Source organism: Apis laboriosa, unplaced genomic scaffold, assembly GCF_014066325.1.
Source record: "Apis laboriosa isolate Shangri-la unplaced genomic scaffold, ASM1406632v1 scaffold11_cov152, whole genome shotgun sequence".
Lineage (NCBI taxonomy): Eukaryota > Metazoa > Arthropoda > Insecta > Hymenoptera > Apidae > Apis > Apis laboriosa.
This window is the reverse complement of record NW_025221020.1, coordinates 1183252-1206215: the sequence shown is the minus strand read 5'-3', so window position 1 is coordinate 1206215 and position 22964 is coordinate 1183252. Positions and strand designations below refer to the sequence as shown.

General features: G+C 43.0%; 1 protein-coding gene across 7 annotated transcripts in view; it reads right to left on the bottom strand.

Moving 5' to 3' along the window:
- LOC122717725 (protein shank) overlaps positions 1–22964 on the bottom strand; it is a 116802-nt gene that overhangs the window by 33745 nt on the left and 60093 nt on the right. For 4 of the 7 annotated variants that reach the window (XM_043942065.1, XM_043942075.1, XM_043942095.1 and 1 more), the window contains 2 exons: positions 3213–3653; positions 1322–1339 (listed from right to left, as the gene is read on the bottom strand). In XM_043942065.1, the coding sequence (XP_043798000.1) occupies positions 1322–1339; positions 3213–3605 (411 nt within the window). In that variant the 5' untranslated portion in view covers positions 3606–3653. The remainder of the gene's footprint in view (positions 1–1321; positions 1340–3212; positions 3654–22964) is intronic. The other 3 variants (XM_043942086.1, XM_043942121.1, XM_043942113.1) reach the window with 1 other exon arrangement.

The window sequence follows — 22964 nt, the reverse complement described above, 5'->3', positions numbered from 1 at the left end:
TAGAATTGTTATATTTATTTATGTTTTATTTTTTTAGAATATCGCTTTATAAATAGGTTCCTAAGCTCTTTATGTATAATCCTAATGAGGTTATATATTATATTATATATAATATATTATATGTATTATATATATTATATTATATATATTATATATATTAGAATAATACATTGTTAAATGGATAGATTTTTTATCTGCAATTAGTCCGTGATCATGAGTCGAATTACATTTTCGGTGTTAGTTTGAATTTGATAGTTATGTTTAATTTTTTAGAATATATCGCTTCATAAATAGCTTCTTAACCTCTTTATATTCTTATGAGGTGTGATCTTATCTTATGAGTAATTATCTTATGGTAATGTTATGAGACCACTGAACGCACCGAACGCACCGAACGCGCGGGTCTGAGCCTGGAGTGCAAAGGGTTAATCGACGGAGCAGACGCTTTCCGACTCGACTCGACTCGGAAAATCGGAGATCGATATTTCTACTCGTCGAGATGGATCGAGAAAAGGGTGTCGTCTCGAGGACGTTGTAAAGTGCGTGCGTGCGTGCGGTCGCACGACCTTGAGAAGAAGAAGAAGAAGAAGAAGAAGAAGAAGAAGAAGAAGAAGAAGAAGAAGAAGAAAGAGAAGGAGAAGAGGAGGTATCGTAATCATCCTTGAACGTGAACCACGGGTCACGGCGGTAGAGAGAGAGAGAGAGAGAGAGACAGATAGATATATCCTCTTCGCGTGTGCGTTACGCTTGAACCGATACACGCGCTTATCTTCTATGATACTTTAGCGCTGAAAGGCGGGAGCTGGTATATACAAGTGCATGCAAATGCGCGCGCTCGAAATAACTCTGCCTCGTCGTTGTCGCGACCCCCATCGATAAGGACGGTGTCATCGATTCTCCCCCACCACGGTTAATTAAACCGTCCCCCCTCTCTCTCTTCTCATCGAATTCTATTCCCTTCTTCTTTCACCGAATCAATTAATCCAAATTTCGAATCGAGAAAAAAAGAAAAAAAGAAAGAAGAGCATCTCTTCCATTTCCTTCCTCCTCCTTCTTCTAGGTTTCCTTCATTCGATTTTCTCGGGGCGAGCTTGGTTTCGAAACCAAGAGGGGAGGGGGGTTGTAGGGGTGGTTCGTTTCGCCATGCAGAAAAAGGTGATCGTTTCCTCTCTCGTTCGGGTTGAGAAGAAAAAAGAAAAAAAAAATGAAGAGGATCGAGAGACGATCGAAAGAGAAGCCGGGTGGAGGGGTTGTTCTCTTTCCTCGATACATTTGCATAGGGGGGTTGGATGCATGCTAGTTAGTAATAGTGAAGACGTACCCTGTACCAAGTGGCCACCTGCGAGGCGCTCGAAAGGGGTGGAGAAGCGGTGGTATATCCGCGACGCAACACGCCGGTGGAGGTGGAGGGTGGAGGTCGAGAAGGCCCGGGGGCGAGATATACGATCGGTTCGAGATTGTCGGTCGTTTCGCGGCGTGGGTGTGACGCAGTAGTAATAGTAGTGGTGGTTGGTGGTGGTGGTAGTAGCAGTAGCAGTAGTAATAGTAGTAGTAGTAGTAGTAGTAGTAGTACGGGGGTGCGTTCGAAGAAGATGCATCGGGCCCCAACGAGACGGTAGCACAGGTGAAGTGGTTGGTGGTGGTGGTTCGGTGGTGGCGGGTGTAGTGTGTTCGCACGCCCCGTGCAAGTGAGGCAAAAGCAAAAACAACAACAACAACAACAACGCCACAGGTCAGATAAAAATATTATTACACGATTAATAAAATCGATCGTGTGCATAATTTGCTATTAAAATTAGTATAATAACTATATATATATATATACATACATACATCCATACACACACTTTCCCCCTTTACATTCGTGCGGTGCCTTTTCATTTTCACACCTCGTATTATATGTATACGTGTCTGTATGTCTATGTGTGTACCGTTTCCTCGAGATTAATCATAAAAAAATACTCGAATTTACAAGGTTCATCGTTTATCCGAGACAGACGAGTGACGGACAGATACGTCGAAGACAATGTATATATATATATATATACATACAATAGTTTTAACGCGTGCGATAGCCACGAACATCGAAAATATCCAATTGTCCGTGCAGAAGATTAGAAGATTAGAAATTAAGAATTTCTTAATACTACTTTTGTCCGTATATATATAAATATATATATACACATATAATAGTTTTAACGAAAATATCAAATTGTCTGTGCAGAAGTTCTTAATACTACTTTTCCGTATATATATATATAAAGATATATGTATATACACCTTTCTCCACGGTTTAACTATCGAGTCGCTACGTCAATCAGTCCTAACTTTCCAGGAGGATATTGGAATTACTCTGGTTCATGGAATACGAACATTACCCTTGGACCTTATCACGGCAATTGGCAATCGTGATTCGTTCGGATCGTTGAGTTTTTATTGCCTCTGATTGCATAACCGGGAGAAAAGAGCCAAGGAGAATGAAATAGTAACGATAGGAGAATATATATAGGGAGAAAAGGGAAGGAGAGAGGGCGAAGGAATAGCAGCGGAATAGTCACGTCGCGCCTCTGTCGCGGAAACAACGAAGCGCGGCGAAAGGAGAAATGCTTTTTTCTACGGGACAAAAAACTTGGTTCGAGTGTTTATGTGTTGCGTGGCTGTGTATCATACCTCTTTCTCTCTCTCGATCACGAAGTTCTTGGGGCAGCCGGACATCGGACTCCCTCGAAACGTTTCGCGCTCGTTTCCGTGCGCCGCTTGCCCACCCTCGCCGACAGATGTCTCGGTAAACAAACGGCGGCGCACGGTAGCAATCTCTTAATCCCGCGAGACTTTACTGAGTCGTTTTGTCCGGCTGCGCCGATACAAAAAACAAAGAGAAATGAAGGGAGAAAGAGAAGAGTCGGGAGATAGCCTTCTCGCCTCGGATATCATGTCGCACACACGCAATTTCTACACGTATCTCTACGTAAAGACCAAAGTGGCACAGCTCCTCTCCTCCTCCGCGTACCTCTCTCGAAGACGCCTTCGTCGTTCGTCCTTGACGAGAAAAAGAAAGAAAGAAAGAAAGGAAGGAAGGAAGAACTGTGCTACTCTGTGCTATTACTTTTGAGTAACGTTGCCACGTTTCTCTTTCGATCACCGAGGGCGAGACGATCCCGACTCTTCCCAAAGGATCATCGACGTCAGTCACTCGAAGGAGGGGGGCTTACCTTGGGCAAGGATGCCAGGCACTGCTGCTTCACGTCCCAGACCAGCTGATCCTTGGGGAACTGAAGACACTTGCTGACGTAGAGCTCCGGGACGTGCACCCTGGCCAGCAGCACCCCCTCTTCCACCGGGCCGGCCTCCGCAGTTGCGGCCGCGACTGCGGCCGCATCTTGATTTTGTTGAGCTTGGGGCTGGCCTTGAGCGGGCTGCCCGCCGCCGCTCTGCGGACTCGTCGCCTGCCCGCTCCCTTCCTGTCCGCTCGACGCGGCGCCCGACGAATTTTGCTGTTGCTGCTGCTGCTGCTGCTGTTGTTGTTGTTGAGCTTGTTGCTGCTGCGGCTGTTGTTGCTGCTGCTGCTGCTGCTGCTGTTGCTGTTGCTTCGGTCCCGCCTCCATTGCGAGGACCTCGCGCTTCTCGAGGATTCCACCTTCACAGGCTCACATCTGAAACGGGGAGAAGAGAAGATCGTTAATCACGATTTATCGACCGAGCAGTCGAAAACTGGAGGAGTCGAAAATTGGAGAATTCCTATTTGTTTCTCTTCTGTAAGCACTGTAATTGGATACATTCGTTCGAAGAATTGCTTCGAATTCTTCTAATCGGTTGTTGGGGAGAAGAATAATAAGAATAATGATAATAAATTTGTTTTAAGGATCGTTTCGACCTCTGACCTCGGGGGTTGAGTAACGAGGCAACCTTGCTTTCGCTCGAAGGCGCGTCGAGCAACACCGTTCCTTCGAAGCCTCGTGGAAATCGGGGGATTGGCAGGGAGGCGATTAAGAGGGGGGGAGGCGGAAAATGGAGTTTGGAATTGGCGGGCGCGCGAGATGTCAGGCGAAGTTTGATGGAAACCGCAGACGGCCATTAAAAATAACCCGTGGCTGCGTTTCAAACTGTAAATAACCCACTGACCGCACCGACGCTTACCTCGCGCCTCGAGGACAATAGGCCGAGGCAAGGTCGTATCCTTCGTGCGCCAGAAAAACACGCTCCTCTTTGCTTAATATTCCGCTTGCAAAGGCGTTTCCCTCTTTTTCGAAGAACAGGCCTGAGAAAAAATTTCTTCCCCTTTCGAGATATTATTCCCCCTCCCCCTCCCCACCCCTCTCTTCGTCTCTGCGACAGTTCGACTCGATTTTAACCGGCTGATTTCGACCGGCTGATCGATTATCGCCTATCGCCTCGCGAGCGAGAGGAGAGGAGAGGAGGGGAGGAGGGGAGGAGGGGAGGGGAGGGGAGGGGGAAGAAGGATCGTCGTAAGGATGGACGGACGGCAAACGCATCAATGACAAGCCGTAAATCATAGTTTTACGACTCGTCTTTATGCGGCCCTTATTCGTGGCAGTTATCGGTGGAGTGCTTTTGCCATTTTTCTGTCTGGCCACCCTGTGCGCGCCGCATCCAGGGCCGCATCTCCTCGGTGCCACCCACCCGATCCGAATATTCGTCCCCTCGATATTTATTATTCGTAGCTCGAAAGGTGCGTGGTGATCTAAGAAAAATTTAGAAAGAGAGGGGGATGTAAACTCGTTCCAGAGTGTCGATGGTTCGAAAGTAGATTGTTCGTAGCTCGAATCTAAGAATATTTTAATCTGAGAAAAAGAGGAATTTCGAGAGTTCTTCTCTTCTCTTCTCTGAGATGTACCTCGTAGCTCGAATTTAAGAATATTTTAATCTAAAAAAAATTAATGTAAAAAAGAGAGGGGGATGTAAACCCGTTCCAGAGTGTCGATGGTTCGAAAGTAGATTGTTCGTAGCTCGAATTTAAGAATATTTTAATCTAAGAAAAATTAATGTAAAAAAGAGAGGGGGATGTAAACTCGTTCGAGAGTTCTTCTCTTCCCTGTACTGAAATTATTAGTTTGAAATTGAATTATTCGTAGCTCGAATCTAAGAATATTTTAATCTAAGAAAATGCAAATTCGTTCGAGAATTCTTCTCTTCTCTTCTTTGAGATGGATGTTTCGAAACTGGATTAATCGTAGCTCGAATCTAAGAATATTTTAATCTAAGAAAAATTAATATAAAAAAGAGAGGGGGATGTAAATTCGTTCTTCTCTTCCTTGTACTAAAATTAATAGTTTGAAACTGAATTATTCGTAATTGGAATCTAAGAATATTTTGATCTAAGAAAAATTAATCTAAGAAAGAGAGGGGGATGCAACTCTCGTTCGAGAGTCCTTCTCTTCCCTGTACTAAAATCAACGGTTCAAAACCGGATTATTCATAGCTCGAAATCGTAGTGATGTAAAAAAAATTGAAATTATTCGAGAAAGAGAGGGGGATGCAAACTCGTTCGAGAGTTCTTCCCTGTACCGAAGTCGATGGTTCGAGGAGCGCTCGATCCGCCCCTGGATCCGCGCCTAAGTGCATACTAAGGCAGTGCATACCCGCTGCGTAGGCGTCGCTTTACGGGTTTGCCTTTAAGTGGCCGTACCTTAATTTCAGAGTCACCTAACAGTGTCGTGTTTAACGGTGATTCGACGATAATTAAAAAAATCCAAGGCTACTCTCGGGTGGAACCACGTCGTAGCTCGACGACCGAAGGGGAGGAAGCTCGAAGGACAGCCAGGGGTTAAAGTACGACCCTGACATTCTCTCCTCGTCGCGACCGTGCTCCTCCGACTCTAACCCCCGAGATACCTTCTTCTTCTTCTTCTTCTTCTTCTTCTACTTCTTCTCCTCTCTCTCTCTCTCTTCCTTCCTCGAATATACACGTATAATTCTACCGTGAAATCGATCAGGATCGACGAACGTAGAATTCTTTTCAATTCGTTTCGAAATGTCCACTTCCTCTCTCTCTCTCTCTTCGAAGAAGAGAGAGAGCGAAAAAATATGCGAATCGGGAGAGAGAGAGAGAGAGAGAGAGTTTCCATTTCCTTCCAATCCAACTCTTCAAGGATTCGAGAGAGTCAATTTTCAATTTTGCAAGTAATTTTTCTTTTTCCTTTTGGAAGACAAAAAATAATAATAATAATAATAGAAGCGGCCGGTTGGAACGCGCAATTCCGGATGACGCACGCCGTCCTCGTCCTCGTCGTACGTAACATCACCGGCCGGGCTGCAATTACACGCGAGCGTAAAACATTACGCTCGCGGAACGGGCAACAAGGGTCGTATTGTTCCCGGCGTTTCGTTACAACGTCCCCGCATTGTATCGATCACGCCGCGCGCAAATCGTCCTCTATATAATTACGGAAACAATGAGCGGGCCCGATAACCGCGCCTCGAAACTCCAACCGAAGGGACACCGTAGATATGTATCACCGTGGATAATACGGCGAAGTAATTCTTTCCCTTCTTTCCTCCCCTCTCCCGAAATTACAAAACGCGCATCTGGGAGAAAGGAAAAATCCGACAGAAATACAGAATACTCGATTTATATATATAAACATCCTTCCAAATCGAGAAGCGCTCGACTCGACTTCCATCCCTTCGAATCGATACAACCGGAGAGACAGAGATAGATAGATGTATAGATAGATAGATAGATAGATAGATAGAGATAGAGAGAGAGAGAGAGAGAAAGAGGGGGGAAAGGAGAGAGACGAGAGACAAGAGATGAGAGAAAAGAGAGAGACGAGAGAAACAAGAAAGAAAAGAGAGAGACGAGAGACGAGAAAGATGAGAGAGAAAAGAGAGAGACGAGAGAGACGAGAGACAAGAGACGAGAGAAACGAGAAAAAAAAGAGAGAGACGAGAGACAAGAGACGAGAGAAATGAGAGAGACGAAAGAAATAAGAAAGAAAAGAGAGAGACGAGAGACAAGAGATGAGAGACAAGAGATGAGAGAAACGAGACAGACGAGAGAAATAAGAAAGAATAGAGAGAGACGAGAGACGAGAGAGAAAAGAGAGAGACGAGAGAGAAAAGAGAAAGACGAGAGACAAAAGATGAGAGAAACTAGAGAGAAAAGAGAGAGATGAGAGAAATGAGAGAGAAAAGAGAGAGACGAAAGAAATAAGAAAGAAAAGAGAGAGACGAGAGACAAGAGGCGAGAGAAACGAGAGAGAAAAGAGAGAGACGAGACAAAAGATGAGAGAAACTAGACAGAAAAGAGAGAGATAAAAGAAATGAGAGAGAAAAGAGAGAGACGAGAAACGAAAGATAAAAGATGAGAGAAACGAGAGAGAAAAGAGAGACAAGAAACGAGAGAGAAAAGAGAGACAAGAAACGAGAGACAAGAGACGAGAGAAACGAAAGAGAAAAGAGAGACGAGAGATGAGAGACAAGAGATGAAAGAAACGAGAAAGAAAAGAGAGAGACGAGAGACAAGAGATGAGAGAAACGAGAAAGAAAAAAGAAAGATGAGAAATAAAAGACGAGAGAAAAGAGAGAGAAAAGAGAGAAATGAGAGAGAAAAGAGAGAGACGAAAGAAATAAGAAAGAAAAGAGAGAGACGAGAGATAAGAGACGAGAGAAATGAGAGAGAAAAGAGAGAGACGAGAAACAAAAGATGAGAGAAATGAGAGAGAAAAGAGAGAAACGAGAGAAATGAGACGAGAGAAACGAGAAAGAAAAGAGAGAGACGAGAAACAAGAAACGAGAGACAAGAGACGAGAGAAATGAGAGAGAAAAGAGAGAGACGAGAGAAACGAGAAAGAAAAGAGAAAGACGAGAGACAAGAGACGAGAGAAACGAGAAAGAAAAGAGAGAGACGAGAGATAAGAGACGAAAGAAAAGAGAGAGAAAAGAGAGAGAGATGAGAGAAACGAGAGAGAAAAAAGAGAGACGAGAGACAAGAAAGAAAAAGATAGATAAATAGATACCTAGATAAATAAAGAGAGAGAGAGAGATCCCCTTGATCGTCCTCAATCAAAACAATTACACCATAACCCCTATCGTTCCCGCGTTCATCAGAGTCAGGTCGATCAAAACGATTCGCTCGATGAAAATAGGGCTTCCGGCCGAGGAGCGTAAAAAAGAAGAGAGATAGAGAGAGGGTCGAAGCGTGTAACACACGTGTAACGATCACCAACGTGAAGAGAGAAGAAGCAAAAAAGGAGGAGGAAAAGAATAACTGCTATTCTCCTCTCCCTTAGCTTTCGCCCTTCTTCGAGGGCGCGAATCCTATCTCCCTCCGGGACACGTCTCGCGTACATGCTCAAATGATTCTTCGAAAATGAAATAAAACGTTTCGAGCAACTACTGGACATTTACGATAAAAAGCTTCGAAGCTTCGGGATAGTTATAACTAATCGACAAACGAATAATGAATAATCGAAGTGGCAAGGCCAAGCGTCTCAAAACGTGCACCCGTTTTGATATTTATAAATACAGCCGAAACGTAACGCTGCATCCGTACGCGCTTCCTCTCGTAGAGGGCGAGGAGGAGCTCGAACGCCGGTCGAACACACGCGCTAGATACTTCCCCTTCTCAATTCGAGCGAAATCTCGAAGGGAACTCGAACTCGACCTCGGCCACGGCTGGAGGAGGAGCACGTGCCCGACTTACGAGGGAGCCGCTTCTCCACCCGACTTACCCCTTTCGCGTTCAACGACCCCTCGGCTGGAACGAGGAGGCGAGCCTAAACACTCGCGCGTTATCCTAGAACCAACCAACCAACCAACCAACCAACCAACCATCCCCATCCTTTCGAGCACGCGTGAGAAGAAACGATAGTGAATAGAGAAGAAAAGAGAGAGATAGAGAGAGGGGGAGAGCGCGCGACGCTCACCCGTTCCTTATCTTATTTATTCGGGGTTGTCCTCGGTTGGCGAGATGCACTAGCAGCAAGATGGCGGCGAGGTGTCGGTACTCGCGTCCTCTCCTCCCGGAAAGACGGGCGCGGGCGGGCGGAGGGAGGTGGAGGGAGGAGGAGGAGGTGGAGGTGGAGGTGGAGGTGGAGGAGGAGGAGGAGGAGGAGGAGGACGTCGGGCGCGTCCAGCAGCGAGCGGCTCGCGTGCGATTTTCGGTACGACGCGAGAGGCGCATCGGCGGCGCGGAAGGGAGGAGGACCGGCGGCAGCTCCGAACCGAGATCCAGCCAGCGTGGAGTGCATCGCGCGACTGGCGGCAGCGGGCGGGGACGGCGGGGGGTGGCGCGCATCCGACGGCGAGGCAGGTGGCGCCAGCGCTGAGCGGCGTGCTCCGAGGGTGGAACGGGGAGGAAGGCCGGCTGGTGGTGGATGTTGGTCGCCTGGCAACCGCGGCAGATCGACCGCCGCTCCGTGTCGCTCCCCCCTCCCCTCCCCCGCTCCCCACCTCGGCCGCCACCCTCGCGCCTTTCCCACACACGGTACGCGAAAACCGCGATACGAAACCACGACCACGCGTTCGTCTCCTTATATTCTTATTCTTATTGTTATTCTTCTGTTTAGGCTGCACTTTGTCTCCTCCTTTTCTTATTCTTATTATTCTTATTATTCTTCTGTTTAGAGCGAATAAGTTTGGTTTTCGTTCGATCGAGTAAAGAGAGACGTAGAGAGAGAGAGAGAGGAGAAAGGAGGTTAGAAGGTGCAGGAGCGAGGGGAGGCGTTGATAGATGAGAGGTGGAAGATTTATGAGCGAGGGAGAACAACGAGGTGCTCGGCTAATGAATGATGATCGTCGATTCGGAAAGAGCGGACGGACGGGCGGGCGGGCGGACGGACGGACGGGCGGGCGGACGGACGGACGGGCGGGCGGACGGACGGACGGACGGGCGGACGGACGGACGGATGTCGGTGCGGGTAGGTCGCGGCCCACGCGCTTTTTCGCCGTCGATATAGCAAGTCGCGGTTAAATATCGCGCGCCATCTCTACCCCTCGAAACGCCGCGATCTAATTAATTCCGCCCGTCTTAATGGAAAGGAGGTCTTCCCCGCAACGTGTTTCAAAGGGAGAGAGAAGATCTCGGCTTTGTTCGTCTTTGCTTCCGAGTTTTACAGCGTTTTCCTCCGAGATTCTTAATTATTCTCTTCGAACCGCCTCTTCGTTTTTTTCTCTTCGAACCGCCTCCATTCAATTTTGTATATCGGACGTTAATAATGAGAGGTGTATTTCGAGAATTAGTCAAAATAGAGATTACTTCGAAAGTCGTCGTAACAACTAATGATTACAACTAAGGATAGAGAACGATATGAGAGACGATGATTATAGGAATTTTAGGAATATAATATAATATATAATAATGATAAAAGTCGTAATAACTCGACGACTCGTAGTTATAAACAAGGATAGAGAACGATATGAGAGACGATGATTCGTCGATGATTTTAGGAATTTTAGGAATATAATAGTGATAAAAGTCGTCGTAACTCGATGACTCGTGGTTATAAACAAGAATAGAGAATCATATCTCACGATATGAGAAAGATATGACGTGAGAGATGATGACTCGACTTTTTTAGAAATTTTAGAAATATAATAATAATAAAAATCGAAGATTCGTTACAGCAAAGGATAGAGATATGAGAAAGATATGACATGAGAGATGATGACTTTTTTAAAAATTTTAGAAATATAATAATAATAAAAATCGAAGATTCGTTACAGCAAAGGATAGAGATATGAGAGAGATATGACATGAGAGAATGACTCGTTGACGATTTTAAGAATTTTAGGAATATAATAATAAGAAAATATATAATATATATTATAAAATAAGAAAATATATAATATAATAATAATAAAAATCGAAGATTCGTTACAGCAAAGGATAGAGATATGAGAAAGATACGACATGAGAGATGATGACTTTTTTAGAAATTTTAGAAATATAATAATAAGAAAAATCGTCACAATTCGAAGATTCGTTACAGCCAAGAACAGAACGATACGAGAGATAAGAGATGAAGATTTTCATCGTCGACGATTTTAAGAATTTTAGGAACACAATAATGAGAAAGAAGTCGTCACACCTCGAAAATTCTTTGCAGAACACAGAACGAGATATCAGAAACGAGAGATAAGAAATAATGACTCGTCGACGATTTTAGAAAAATACGAAATTTCTATTTTAGAGTTTACCAATTTTTTAAGCAGAAAGATTGAAGTCAAATGTTATCTTGAAAGTCACAATTTTGATAACTCGTGGTTACAATCAAGGAATGATATGAGAAACACGTGACATAGAGACGATGACTCGTCGACGATTTTAGGAATGTAATAATGATAAATGTCGTCACAACTCGAAGATTCATTATAGCCAAGAATAGAGAAAGAGATATGATACGATTTTAAGAATTTTAGAAATGTAATAACGATAATATAAAATATAATATAAATATAATATAAATATAAAAATAATGATAAAAGTCGTCGCAACTCGATGACTCGTGGTTATAACCAAGGATAGAGAATAATATGGGAAACGAGAGATAAGAGACGATGACTCGTCGACGAATTTTTAGGAATCTTAAAAATGTAATAATGATAAAAATTATGACTCGTCGACGGTTTTAAGAATTTTTTTAAGAATATAATAATGATAAATTATTTTATCATTATTAATTAAATTAATTAATTAATTTAATTAATTATAATAAATATATAATAAATATATAATAAATTAAATTAATTAATTAATTATAATTACGATGACTCGTGGTTATAACCAAGGATAGAGAATAATATGGGAAACGAGAGATAAGAGACGATGACTCGTCGACGATTTTTTGGGAATCTTAAAAATGTAATAATGATAAAAATTATGACTCCTCGACGGTTTTAAGAATTTTAAGAATATAATAATGATAAAAGTCGTCACAACTCGAAGATTCGTTACAGCAAAGAATGGAGAATACGAGAGAGAGAGATGAAACGAGAGACGATGACTCGACGACGATTTTAAGAAAATATGAAATTCCTATTGCGAGTTTATCGATATTTTACGGTAGAAAGATCTATCTATCAAAATCAAAATTATTATAGTCGTCATAACTCGATGACTCGTACAACCAAAGACACCAAGAATAATGTGCCGCTACTTCAAACAATTACCTATTAAATATGCTTTGAATAACCTCGTATTTGGCAATTACAATTATTATTATTATTATTATTATTACCTTTCGAACGATAAATTATTAAAGCAGCTTTATTCGAAAGTTAAACTTTGCTCATCGTCGAAGAGAGTGAAAGATTTTTCTTACGGAAAATGGACGAAAGATATCCCCATAATCTGACGATGATAATTCGCGAGAAGAAATATTCCTTCATCCATTCTCCCTAAAGATAGAACGCATAAATATAACACGTATATATGCGGCCCATTTAACAAAACCGTTGCCATGGATTTCATTTATCGCTAGAAACGATCGCTTAGCTCTTATTTCCATTCGCCAAAAATTCGTTGTGGATTTCATTTATCTTTCGTTAAAAACGATCGCTTAGCCCTTATTTCCATTCGTCAAAAATTCGTTGTGGATTTCATTTATCTTTCGTTAGAAACGATCCCTTAGCCGTTATTTCCACGATTCGCCAAAAATTCGTTGTGGATTTCACTTATCTCTCGTTAAAAACGATCGCTTAGCCCTTATTTCCATTCGTCAAAAATTCGTTGTGGATTTCACTTATCTTTCGTTAAAAACGATCGCTTAGCCCTTATTTCCATTCGCCAAAAATTCGTTCGTCGATCGATTCGCTTGGAAGGAACGAAAAGAAATGTTATTCGTACGCTTTGCTACGAACAGGGTGGGGCTTTATTCCTGACTTTCGAAACGCGGGGGGGAGGGTTACAACTCGACGAGGGGTTACGAAAACGCGATCACGACGAAAACAAGCTCGTGATGCGGAGAGGGGAAAACAGAAGAAAGAGAAGAAGAAGAAGAAGAAGAAGAAGAAGAGGAAGAGGAAGAGGGGTACGAACGACCGCACTCGTCGCTTCGTAGCCGAAACTCGACGATCCGTGTGACAATTGGATGCGACTTCCTCTCCTGGCGGGGTGGCACGTGTCACGAGCACGAGCGTTGCTCGTTACCGCGGCGAAACGCGATACTCGTGATTCGAAAGGAAGGGTCGTCGTGGCGCCCTCCGCGAGGCTTCGAGTGGCTTCTCCTCGCCCTCGCGCGCCACCACCAGGAATCGAGGAGTCGAGGCGCTCGACTGAAGGGAACGCGCGATAACCACTCGTCCGTGAAAAAAAGAGACGAATTAGAAGTTAGTTTAATTAGAAGTTAAATTTCGGATAGATGGCAGGCGAGCCGATCTCGTTTTCGAAATATCGCTCGAAATAGAAAAACAGTTGTGAGGAGAGAGAGAGAGAGAGAGAAAGATAGATAAATAGATAATTAGATAAAGAGAAAGAGAGACGAGATACAAGAAACGAGAGAGAAAAAAGACGAGAGAGAGAGAAAGATAGATAAATAGATAAGTAGATAAAGAGAGAGAGAGACGAAAGATGAGAGACGAGAGGGAAAAGAGAAAGACAAGAGATGAGAAAAACAAGAGAGAAAAGAAAAAGCCGGGAGACGAGAGACAAGAGACGAGAGAAACGAGAAAGAAAACAGTTATGAGGAGAGAGAGAGAGAGAGAGACAAGAGACAAGAGAGAAAGAAACGAGAGACAAAAAACGAGAGAGACGAGAGAAAGATAGATAAATAGATAGATAGATAGATAGATAGAGAGAGATAGAGAGAGAGAGNGAGAGAGAGAGAGAGAGAGAGAGAGAGAGAGACGAGAGACAAGAGAGAAAGAGACGAGAGACAAAAAACGAGAGAGACGAGAGAAAGATAGATAAATAGATAAAGAGAGAAAGAGAGAGAGTCGAGAGGGAAAAGAGAGAGACGAGAGATGAGAGAAACGAGAAAGAAAAGAGAGACGAGAGACAAAAGACGAAAGAGAGGAAGATAGATAAATAAATAGCTAGATAAATAGATAGAGAGAGACGTGAGACGAGAGACAAAAGACGACAGAGAAAAGAGAGAGAAAAGAAAGAGACGAGAGACAAGAGAGAGAAAGACGAGAAACAAGAGACGAGAGAGACAAGAGAGAAAAAAGAGAGACAAGAAACGAGAGAAACAAGAGAGAAAAGAGAGACAAGAGCTGAGAGGCGAGAGACAAAAGAGAAGAAAGAGAGAGAGAAAGATAAATTGTTATAGAATTTGAAGTTAACTGAAATTTTATATGTGGTTTTATTATTGAATATTGCCAGCAACATCGCTATTTCAAATAGTTCGTACCTATTTGTTTTCCTTCCATACACATACTTCAAATGTTTTGTAAACAGATACGCGCAATCACGCATAATTAAAAATATATTCCTTCAGCTAAATAGCCATACATTTTTATTTATTCTTTCCACCGCCCGATCAACATAGATAAATAGATAGCTACATAAATAGAAAGAGAACGAGTTAATATCAAAGCTACGAATGCTCGCGGAGGAGAGCTAGGAAAAAGAAAGAGAGAGAGAAAGAAAGAGAAAGAGTTTCATCGATCCCGATACACGCGTACGATGGCGTGGACAAACAAGGAAAAACTAGCAAAGCTCGCTCGTCCATGAACGAGGCGTCGATTCCTTTCTTCAAACGAAAGAGAAAGAGAGAGAGAGAGTCGCGGAATCAACGTGGAACTCGAGTATGGGACGCTTGAATGGGGAAGCGACCGATCTTTTACGTTTCGTAACAAGAAAGAGATGAGAGACGAGAGAGAGAAAGATGGATAAGTAGATAAGTAGACGAAGAGAGAGATGAACGATTCTCCACCTGTTTGTCCATCCGACGCTGTGTTTACGTCTATCCACCCGTTTCCCTCCTCGACTTTCGATATTTATATACCGCGGCGGAGAAAGCGTTCAAGGTCCGTGGAGGGGAGGGGGAGGGGTATTTCCTCGAGTTGGAGTCGAATGCATTATTCTATCGATCGGGAGGGAAGGGGGAGAGGAAAGTAGGCGCAAGGTCCTTTCGGATTAGATCGAGCTCGATTTAGCCGGCGGGAGGTTTGACCCCGATTCCTCTCAACGATAGAGAGAGAGAGAGAGAGAGGGAGAGGGAGAGGGAGAGAGAGACGCCCTCCGGGTTTGGATTCAAGCGCAGGATGTGACACTCTCGTTCTCGTCGTCCGTCCATCCGCCCTCCTCCCTCTTCCTGGGTACGAGCTTAAATGGGAGCCCATTTATACCCATCGAGGGCATCGTAACCCCTTCCCCCCCTCTCCTTTCTTTTTTCTCCTTTCCACCCACGCCCACGCTCCGACCATACCCGACCGACGTCGATATTATTATTTTTAGAGCCGGCCGCGAGACAATTTTGCCAATCTCTCCCGAATTAATCGCTTCCTTCCCCCTGTGATCAAACGGTTCGATTAGTAGACGTGAGAATAAGTTCTTTCCCCCCCTTTTTTTTTTCAAATTTTGTTGCTATTGGATGTGAGAATAAGTTTTTTTCTCCCTTCTTTCTTTTTCAAGTTCAAAATTTTGTTGCTATTAGATATAAGAATAAGTTTTTTCTTCCCTTTTCTCTTTTTCAAATTTAAAATTTTGTTGCTATTGGATTTGAGAATAACTTCTTTCCCTCCCTTTTTTCTTTTTCAAATTCAAAATTTTGTTGCTATTAAATGTGAGAATAAGTTTTTCCCTCTTTTTTCTTTTTCAAGTTCAAAATTTTGTTGCTATTGAATGTGAGAATAAGTTCTTTCTCCTTTTTTCTCTCAAATTCAAAATTTTGTTGCTATTGGATATAAGAATAATATTTTGGATATAAGAATAATTTTTTCTCCCCTTTTCTCTTTTTCAAATTTAAAATTTTGTTGCTATTGGATTTGAGAATAACTTCTTTCCCCCCTTTTCTCTATTTTCAAATTTAAAATTTTGTTGCTATTAGATGTGAGAATAAGTTTTTTCTCCCCTTTTCTCTTTTTCAAATTTAAAATTTTGTTGCTATTGGATGTGAGAATAAGTTCTTTCTCCTTTTTTTTTTTTCAAATTCAAAATTTTGTTGCTATTAAATGTGAGAATAACTTCTTTCCCCCCCTTTTTTCTCTCAAATTCAAAATTTTGTTTATTGGATGTGAGAATAAGTTCTTTCCTTTCCTTTTCTATTTTTCAAATTTAAAATTTTGTTGCTATTAGATGTGAGAATAACTTCTTTTCCTTTCAAATTTTGTTGCTATTAGATGTGAGAATAAATTCTTTCTCCTTTTTTCTTTTTCAAGTTTAAAATTTTGTTACTATTAGATGTGAGAATAACTTCTTTCCCTCCCTTTTCTCTTTTTCAAGTTCAAAATTTTGTTGTTATTAGATATAAGAATAAGTTTTTTCTCCCCTTTTCTCTTTTTCAAATTTAAAATTTTGTTGCTATTGGATGTGAGAATAAATTCTTTCTTTTTTAACTTCAAAATTTTATTGCTATTAAATGTGAGAATAAGTTTTTCCCTTTTTTTTCTTTTTCAAGTTCAAAATTTTTTTGCTATTGGATGTGAGATAAAGTTCTTTCTCCTTTTTTCTTTCAAATTCAAAATTTTGTTGCTATTAGATGTGAAAATAAATTCTTTCTTCTTCAACTTCAAAATTTTATTGCTATTAAATGTGAGAATAAGTTCTTTCCCTCTTTTTCTTTTTCAACTTCAAAATTTTATTGCTATTAAATGTGAAAATAAATTCTTTCCCTCTTTTTCTTTTTCAACTTCAAAATTTTATTGCTATTAAATGTGAGAATAATTTTTTCTCTCTTTTTTATTTTTCAACTTCAAAATTTTGTTGCACGAATCAGGCACAAGATTCTGCTTCTCGGATGGCTCCCGATCTTTCTTATCGAATTTTTTCTTTCAAATTAAAATTAAAATTCGAATCTTCGTTAGAATTTTTCTCACCTTGCGTTTTCTTCTCCAGTGACGCGCCAATCATTTCGACAGCTTCGACAACCGATCTCTTAAGCTTCTGTCGTTCGAGATTGTTGCACGTTGGCACTGAAAATTATTAGAACAGTCGTCGACTCTTAACGCTGTTTCCAACGAAATCTCGTGCTGCGCCAGGTTCTTCCACCTCGCACGTCGACTCTACACGAACAGTTCGAATATTTATCAAGCGGTACAACTATTAAAATTTCTCCCCTAATTCGTTCCAGTGTCGAAGAGAAAAATGGAAGAGTTACGTCTTAGTGAGTCCTGAAGCTTTATTAAATAATTTCTTAATAAATTTTTACATTATTAGTTTCACAACATTTAATAATTACAATTAATAATAAATTAATAATAAATTAATCATAACTTTCATAACAATTTCTATAGTTTTATTACATCTTGTCTTTATATCTTTCCAAATTCGAAGGAAGATCCTCCGAATAAACGTCATCCGACTATTAACCCTTTGCTCTCCAGTGGTGACTCTCCGCCACCACTGTGATTGTTGAGGCAACTTAAACGGCGACAATATTTATTTACGTTTGATTTTTTTAGAATATCGCTTCATAAATAGGTTCCTAATCTCTTTACATTTATAATCTTATGAGGTGTAATCTTATCTTATGAGTAATTATCTTATGGTAATCTTATGAGGCCACCGAACGCGCGAATCTAAGTCTGGAGTTGCTAGTTCGATCGAGCGAAACAGGCCTGGAGTGCAGAGTTAAAAACGAAGGAACGCTCCATAGCGCCACATACGGGAAGTGATGAAAGTCTATCCTCCCTCCCCTCCTGCTATTTTTCGATTCGATCGATCTCGAGTCTCGAATCCGAGTTGCAGAGATCGAGTCGACGTTTTCCCCTCGGAATCGCCCACGCGTTTCCGCCTACCGGCTTCGAGCGGACGACAGGGAGAGTCGAAGGCGACCGGGATCGTTAGCAGCGGAGGTGGATCGCTCGCCTTCGACCCTGGAAAAGGAAGGCGCGGGATACTTTCGATTTTCGCCTCGGTGCGCGCCGGGCCAACAATTACCAGCCCACGTAATGACTCGCGATAACGCGTCCTCGCGAGGAATCCCCTGTTGCACGCGAAATTACACACCTGATTTTTTCTACACCCGCTTCTCAACTTCGAGCCTCGTGAGAAAAAGCGTGGGAGGTTTTTTTTTACTATATAGATATCGAAACTTGTTCTTTCTTGTATCGAAAATGTTTTTCGTTGACTATCGTATTCCAAAATTGAAAACTAGTCTAAATATTTTGAAAGATAACGAAATCGAGCCTCGTTCGGAAAAAGCTCGTGAGAGGCAATGCGTCGATTAAAATGATCGAATACTTTTTCCTTTACTATTACTAGCTCTTCTTTCCTCTTTCTCGTATAAAACGTATCCCAAAATTGAAATATCTGCTTCCACCTTAAAAGATTAAGAAGATTAAGCGTTTACCGTTCGTGCAACGAGATCGAGTAAAATTAAGGCAAGCTGTACGCAAGCGATATCGCGTAAGCAGCAGCGGTCCTTTGGACGGAAGGTGGGCGAAGACCGTGAGTCCTGTTTGCGCATGCGCGGGGAGAGCAGAGCGCGTGGTAGATGTAGGTAAAGCCGGGACTGTAAATACACCGCATCGTTGCTGCCTACTTCGCGCACCGGGGAGGCACGTCCGGTATATGGCATTATATCGCGTTGTGCCTCGTCTCGCCCTTCCTCCCCCCTTCCCTCTACCCAAGTTAGAAAATATAATAAATCGAACCGTTACGACGATTTCAACCGGTGAATAGAACCCTTCGCATCTCCAACACCACAGCCTTCGACCGGCGATTAAACCGTCCACGTCCATGCATTCGTAACGGACGTGAGAAGCTAGTCACTTTCTTGCAAAAGGCTTTTCTCAAAGTTGAAAGTACGAGAAGAAGGAAGGGAAATTTTCCTTGATGAAAAAGGTGATCCTTAATTCGATCTCACCTATCAAAACGTACTTTCGTAAATCGTAACTCGAATCTATCCCCTCTTTCCCTCTAGCAAGAATTCCTCGATCGAGCTCGGCCGAGGTGGAGAGTTTACGAGGGGGATAGGCGCGACTCGGCTCTCTCTCGGCCGGGAGGATCGCGTCGAAGGAATCGCCGCTTTCTCTCCACGGCCGATGGAGATACGCCGTGCCCGTTCCTTCCCCTCCTCGTAGTTATTTACGACGCTCGTAACGTTCTTCGGGATAAGGATAAATTTCCTATCCTCCAATACATCCTGTCCTCAAAAGTTTTCGTTTCCTTCGATTTCGTTGAGACAAAGAGCGAGGGAAGGAAGGGAGAGAGGGTTCGATCGATGCAATTTCGTCGCTTTTGGCACTTCTCTTCGGGAGAGAAGGTGAGAGAAGGAAGTTGGTCGCGCGAGGAAAGGTTTAACCTTATTCCCGTCACGTAGTTGGCGGTCGACCAAATTCTCCCCCGAATATCCCGGGGATAAGGACTCTTTAAATGTCGGCCATCCGTCCCCTTTCGCAACTTTTTGGCTCGCTTTTTCCTCTCCATTCTATCCTCTTTTCTGTCCTTTTTTTTTCTTTTTTTTCTTACGAAACGAGCAGTCCAAGTTTTTCAATTCTTACGATCGTCGCATCGGGAAGTGATATCGGGGAGGCAGGAATTTGCGATAAATACTTGCTTTGACGCGATCGAACATTTCTTAACGCAACAACCCTACGGCTTACTATCCACGCTCTCTTTTCTCTCTCTTTCTCTCTCTTCGAAACATTCCCATTCGCTTTCGAAACTTTCGTCCGAAACATCGATAGGCGAAAAGTTGAAACCCGAATGAAGACAAATAATGGAGCGATCCCTCTGACCGACCATCTCCGCTTGTTTATCTGGAAGCCGAGGGCATCCGAAGCTCTCTCGAGCGGATAGCGGCAGCGCCGCGTGAACCTCGGCGAGACTCGCGCTCGAATTCAAAGGGAGAAGGAGGAGGGGAGGGGGTTGGAGCGAAAAGTGCGAGCCGCATTATCCTCCACGATTTATGCGGCTCCTTTCCCAAACCCATTCGTCATTCCACCGGTGTCGGGCGGCTCGCTTTCAGCCAACTTTCCTCTCTCTCTCTCTCTCTCTTATTTTTCTCTCTCCGCTCCCTCCGAGCTCCTTCCGCCCGACTCTTCGCCACGTCGATCCGTCTCTTTCTCTCTCTCTCTCCCTCTATTTATCTAGCTATCTATTTATCTATCTTTTTCTTTCTTATTTCTCGTCTCTCGTCTCTGTTGTCTCTTGTCTTTCGTCTCTCGTCTCTCTCTTTTCTCTCTTATTTCTCTCGTCTCTTGTCTCTTGTCTCTCTCTTTTTTATCTCGTTTCTCTCGTCTCTTGTCTCTCGTCTCTCTCATCTCTCTCCTTTCTCTCTTGTTTCTTTCGTCTCTTGTCTCTCGTCTCTCTCTTTTCTCTCTCGTCTTTTTCTCTCTTGTTTCTCTTGTCTCTCGTCTCTCTCTTTTCTTTCTCGTCTCTCTCGTCTCTCTTTTCTCTCTCATTTCTCTCGTCTCTCTTTTCTTTCTCGTTTTTTTCGTCTCTTTCTTTTCTCTCTCGTTTCTCTCGTGTCTTGTCTCTTGTTTCTCGTCTCTCTCTTTTCTTTCTCGTTTCTTTCGTCTCTCTCTTTTCTTTCTCGTTTCTTTTGTTTCTTATCTCTCCTCTCTTGTTTCTCGTCTCTCTCTTTTCTTTCTCATTTCTTTCGTTTCTCTCTTTTCTCTCTCGTTTCTCTCGTTTCCCGTCTCTTATTTCTCTCGTCTCCCGTCTCTCGTCTCTCTCTTTTCTCTCGTTTCTTTCATCTCTTGTCTCTTTTCCTTCTCGTCTCTCTCTATCTCTTTATCTAATTATCTATTTATCTATCTTTTTTTCTCTCGTCTCTTGTCTCTCTCGTCTCGTTTCTCTCGTCTCTCTTTTTTTTCTCTCATTTTTCTCGTCTCTTGTCTCTCGTCTCTCTCGTCTGTCTCATCTTTCGTCTCTTGTCTTTTTCTCTCTCTCTCTCTCTTCCTCTATTTATTCAACTATCTATTTATCTATCTTTTTCTTTCTTATTTCTCGTCTCTCTTTTTTCTCTCTCATTTCTCGTCTCTCTCTTTTCTTTCTCGTTTCTCTCATCTCTTATCTCTCGTCTTTCTCTTTTCTTTCTCGTTTCTTTCGTCTCTTGTCTCTCGTTTCTCTCTTTTCTTTCTCGTTTCTCTCGTCTCTTGTTTCTCGTCTCTCTCTTTTCTTTCTCATTTTTTTCGTTTCTCTCTTTTCTCTCTCGTTTCTCTCGTCTTTTGTCTTTCGTCTCTCATTTCTCTCGTCTCTTGTCTCTCGTCTCTCTCTCTCTCTTTTCTCTCGTTTCTTTCATCTCTTGTGTCTCTCTTTTCCTTCTCATCTCTCTCTATCTCTTTGTCTAATTATCTATTTATCTATCTTTCTCTCTCTCGTCTCTTGTCTCTCGTCTCTCTCTTTTTTCTCTCATTTTTCTCGTCTCTTGTCTCTCGTCTCTCTCGTCTCTCGTTTCTTGTCTTTTTCTCTTTCTCCCTCTCTTCCTCTATTTATCCAACTATCTATTTATCTATCTTTTTCTTTCTTGTTTCTCGTCTCTCTTGTCTCTTGTCTCTCGTTTCTCTCGTCCCTCTCTTTTCTCTCTCGTTTCTCTCGTCTTTTGTCTCTCGTTTCTCATTTCTCTCGTCTCTCATTTCTCTCGTCTTTCGTTTCTCGTCTCTCTCTCTCTCTCTCTCTCTCTCATCTCTCTCTATCTCTTTATTTAATTATCTATTTATTTATCTTTCTCTCTCTCTCTCTTGTCTCTCGTCTCTCGTCTCTCGCTTATTTCTCTTGTCTCTTGTCTCTCGTCTCTCCGCTCGACATCCACGTCCACGCGAGGGACACGCTGTCTCCGTCTCTCGTACTCGCCAGACTTTTCCGTTGTCGTGTCTGGACCACCCCGGAACACGCCGCGATACTTTATAACCCCCTGTCCCTTCCCCTGTTCGGAGGGAACAGGTGTTACCACGGTTTGCGGTTACGGTCTCTCCGCTCGATCGTTTTCCGAAACCGTCTTCCTCCCTTCCTTTTCCCCTTTTTTCAACGTTCCACAGACAGGCGTGTAAAAAATTGGAAAAAAAAGAAGGAGAGAAAGGAGGGGTAGTTACGTCACCTGTTCCCTTCGTGAACCCGATTTTCGTGGTTTCGACGTGCTTTCGCGACCCCGTTGTCGTCCAACTTTCACGGTTCGTTAACGAGGCGCGGACAGACAGGTTTTTCGATAATTACATCTACTATCACCTCTTCCTCCCTCGAGAAACAAGGAAGAAAAAAAGAATCTGTCGCCCCCGTCAACGTCTCTCTCTCTCTCTCTCTCTCTCTTTCTCTCGTCGATCGATCGAAGAAAACCTTTCCTTTCGAAGGATGCAACTCTTACTCTTCTCCGCCGGACAAAGGAGGAGGAGGAGAAGGAGGAGAGTTCAACGTACGGAATCGGTGGGGCCGAAATTTGCATTTAAAAAAGCAGGGCCGAGGGCGAGGAGATAAAAAGAGGCGAGATTTGACGAGGCTCGGACGCGTCGAGTGGTGAAAAAGAGAAAAAGGTAAGCAGGATCGCTTCGCATCCCCTCTCTCTCTCTCTCTCTCTCCCTCCCTCTTCGATCTTGGAAGCGCGGAGCCCACGCACGAAATAATCGTCCGAATTTTGAACGAAACGTACATATATCGATGCTCGATACCGATTTCGAGCCTGTTCCATCAAGATCTTCTCAGACGACCAGAACCTCGCTTTGACCACATTTTTTGGATCAACGTCCAATCCAATTTCGATTTCTTTGCTTCATCCAGGAATAGAAGGCGTTTATCGTGGAGAGACGACTGGCACACGTATTCCAGGGAGGGAAATCTCCGATTTCTCGATCGAAACTCGAAACGAGGGAGGAGTAGAGTAAAGAGAAAGAGAAAGAGAAAGAGAAAGAGAAAGAGAGAGAGAAAGAGAGAGAGAAAGAGAGAGAGAAAGAGAGAGAGA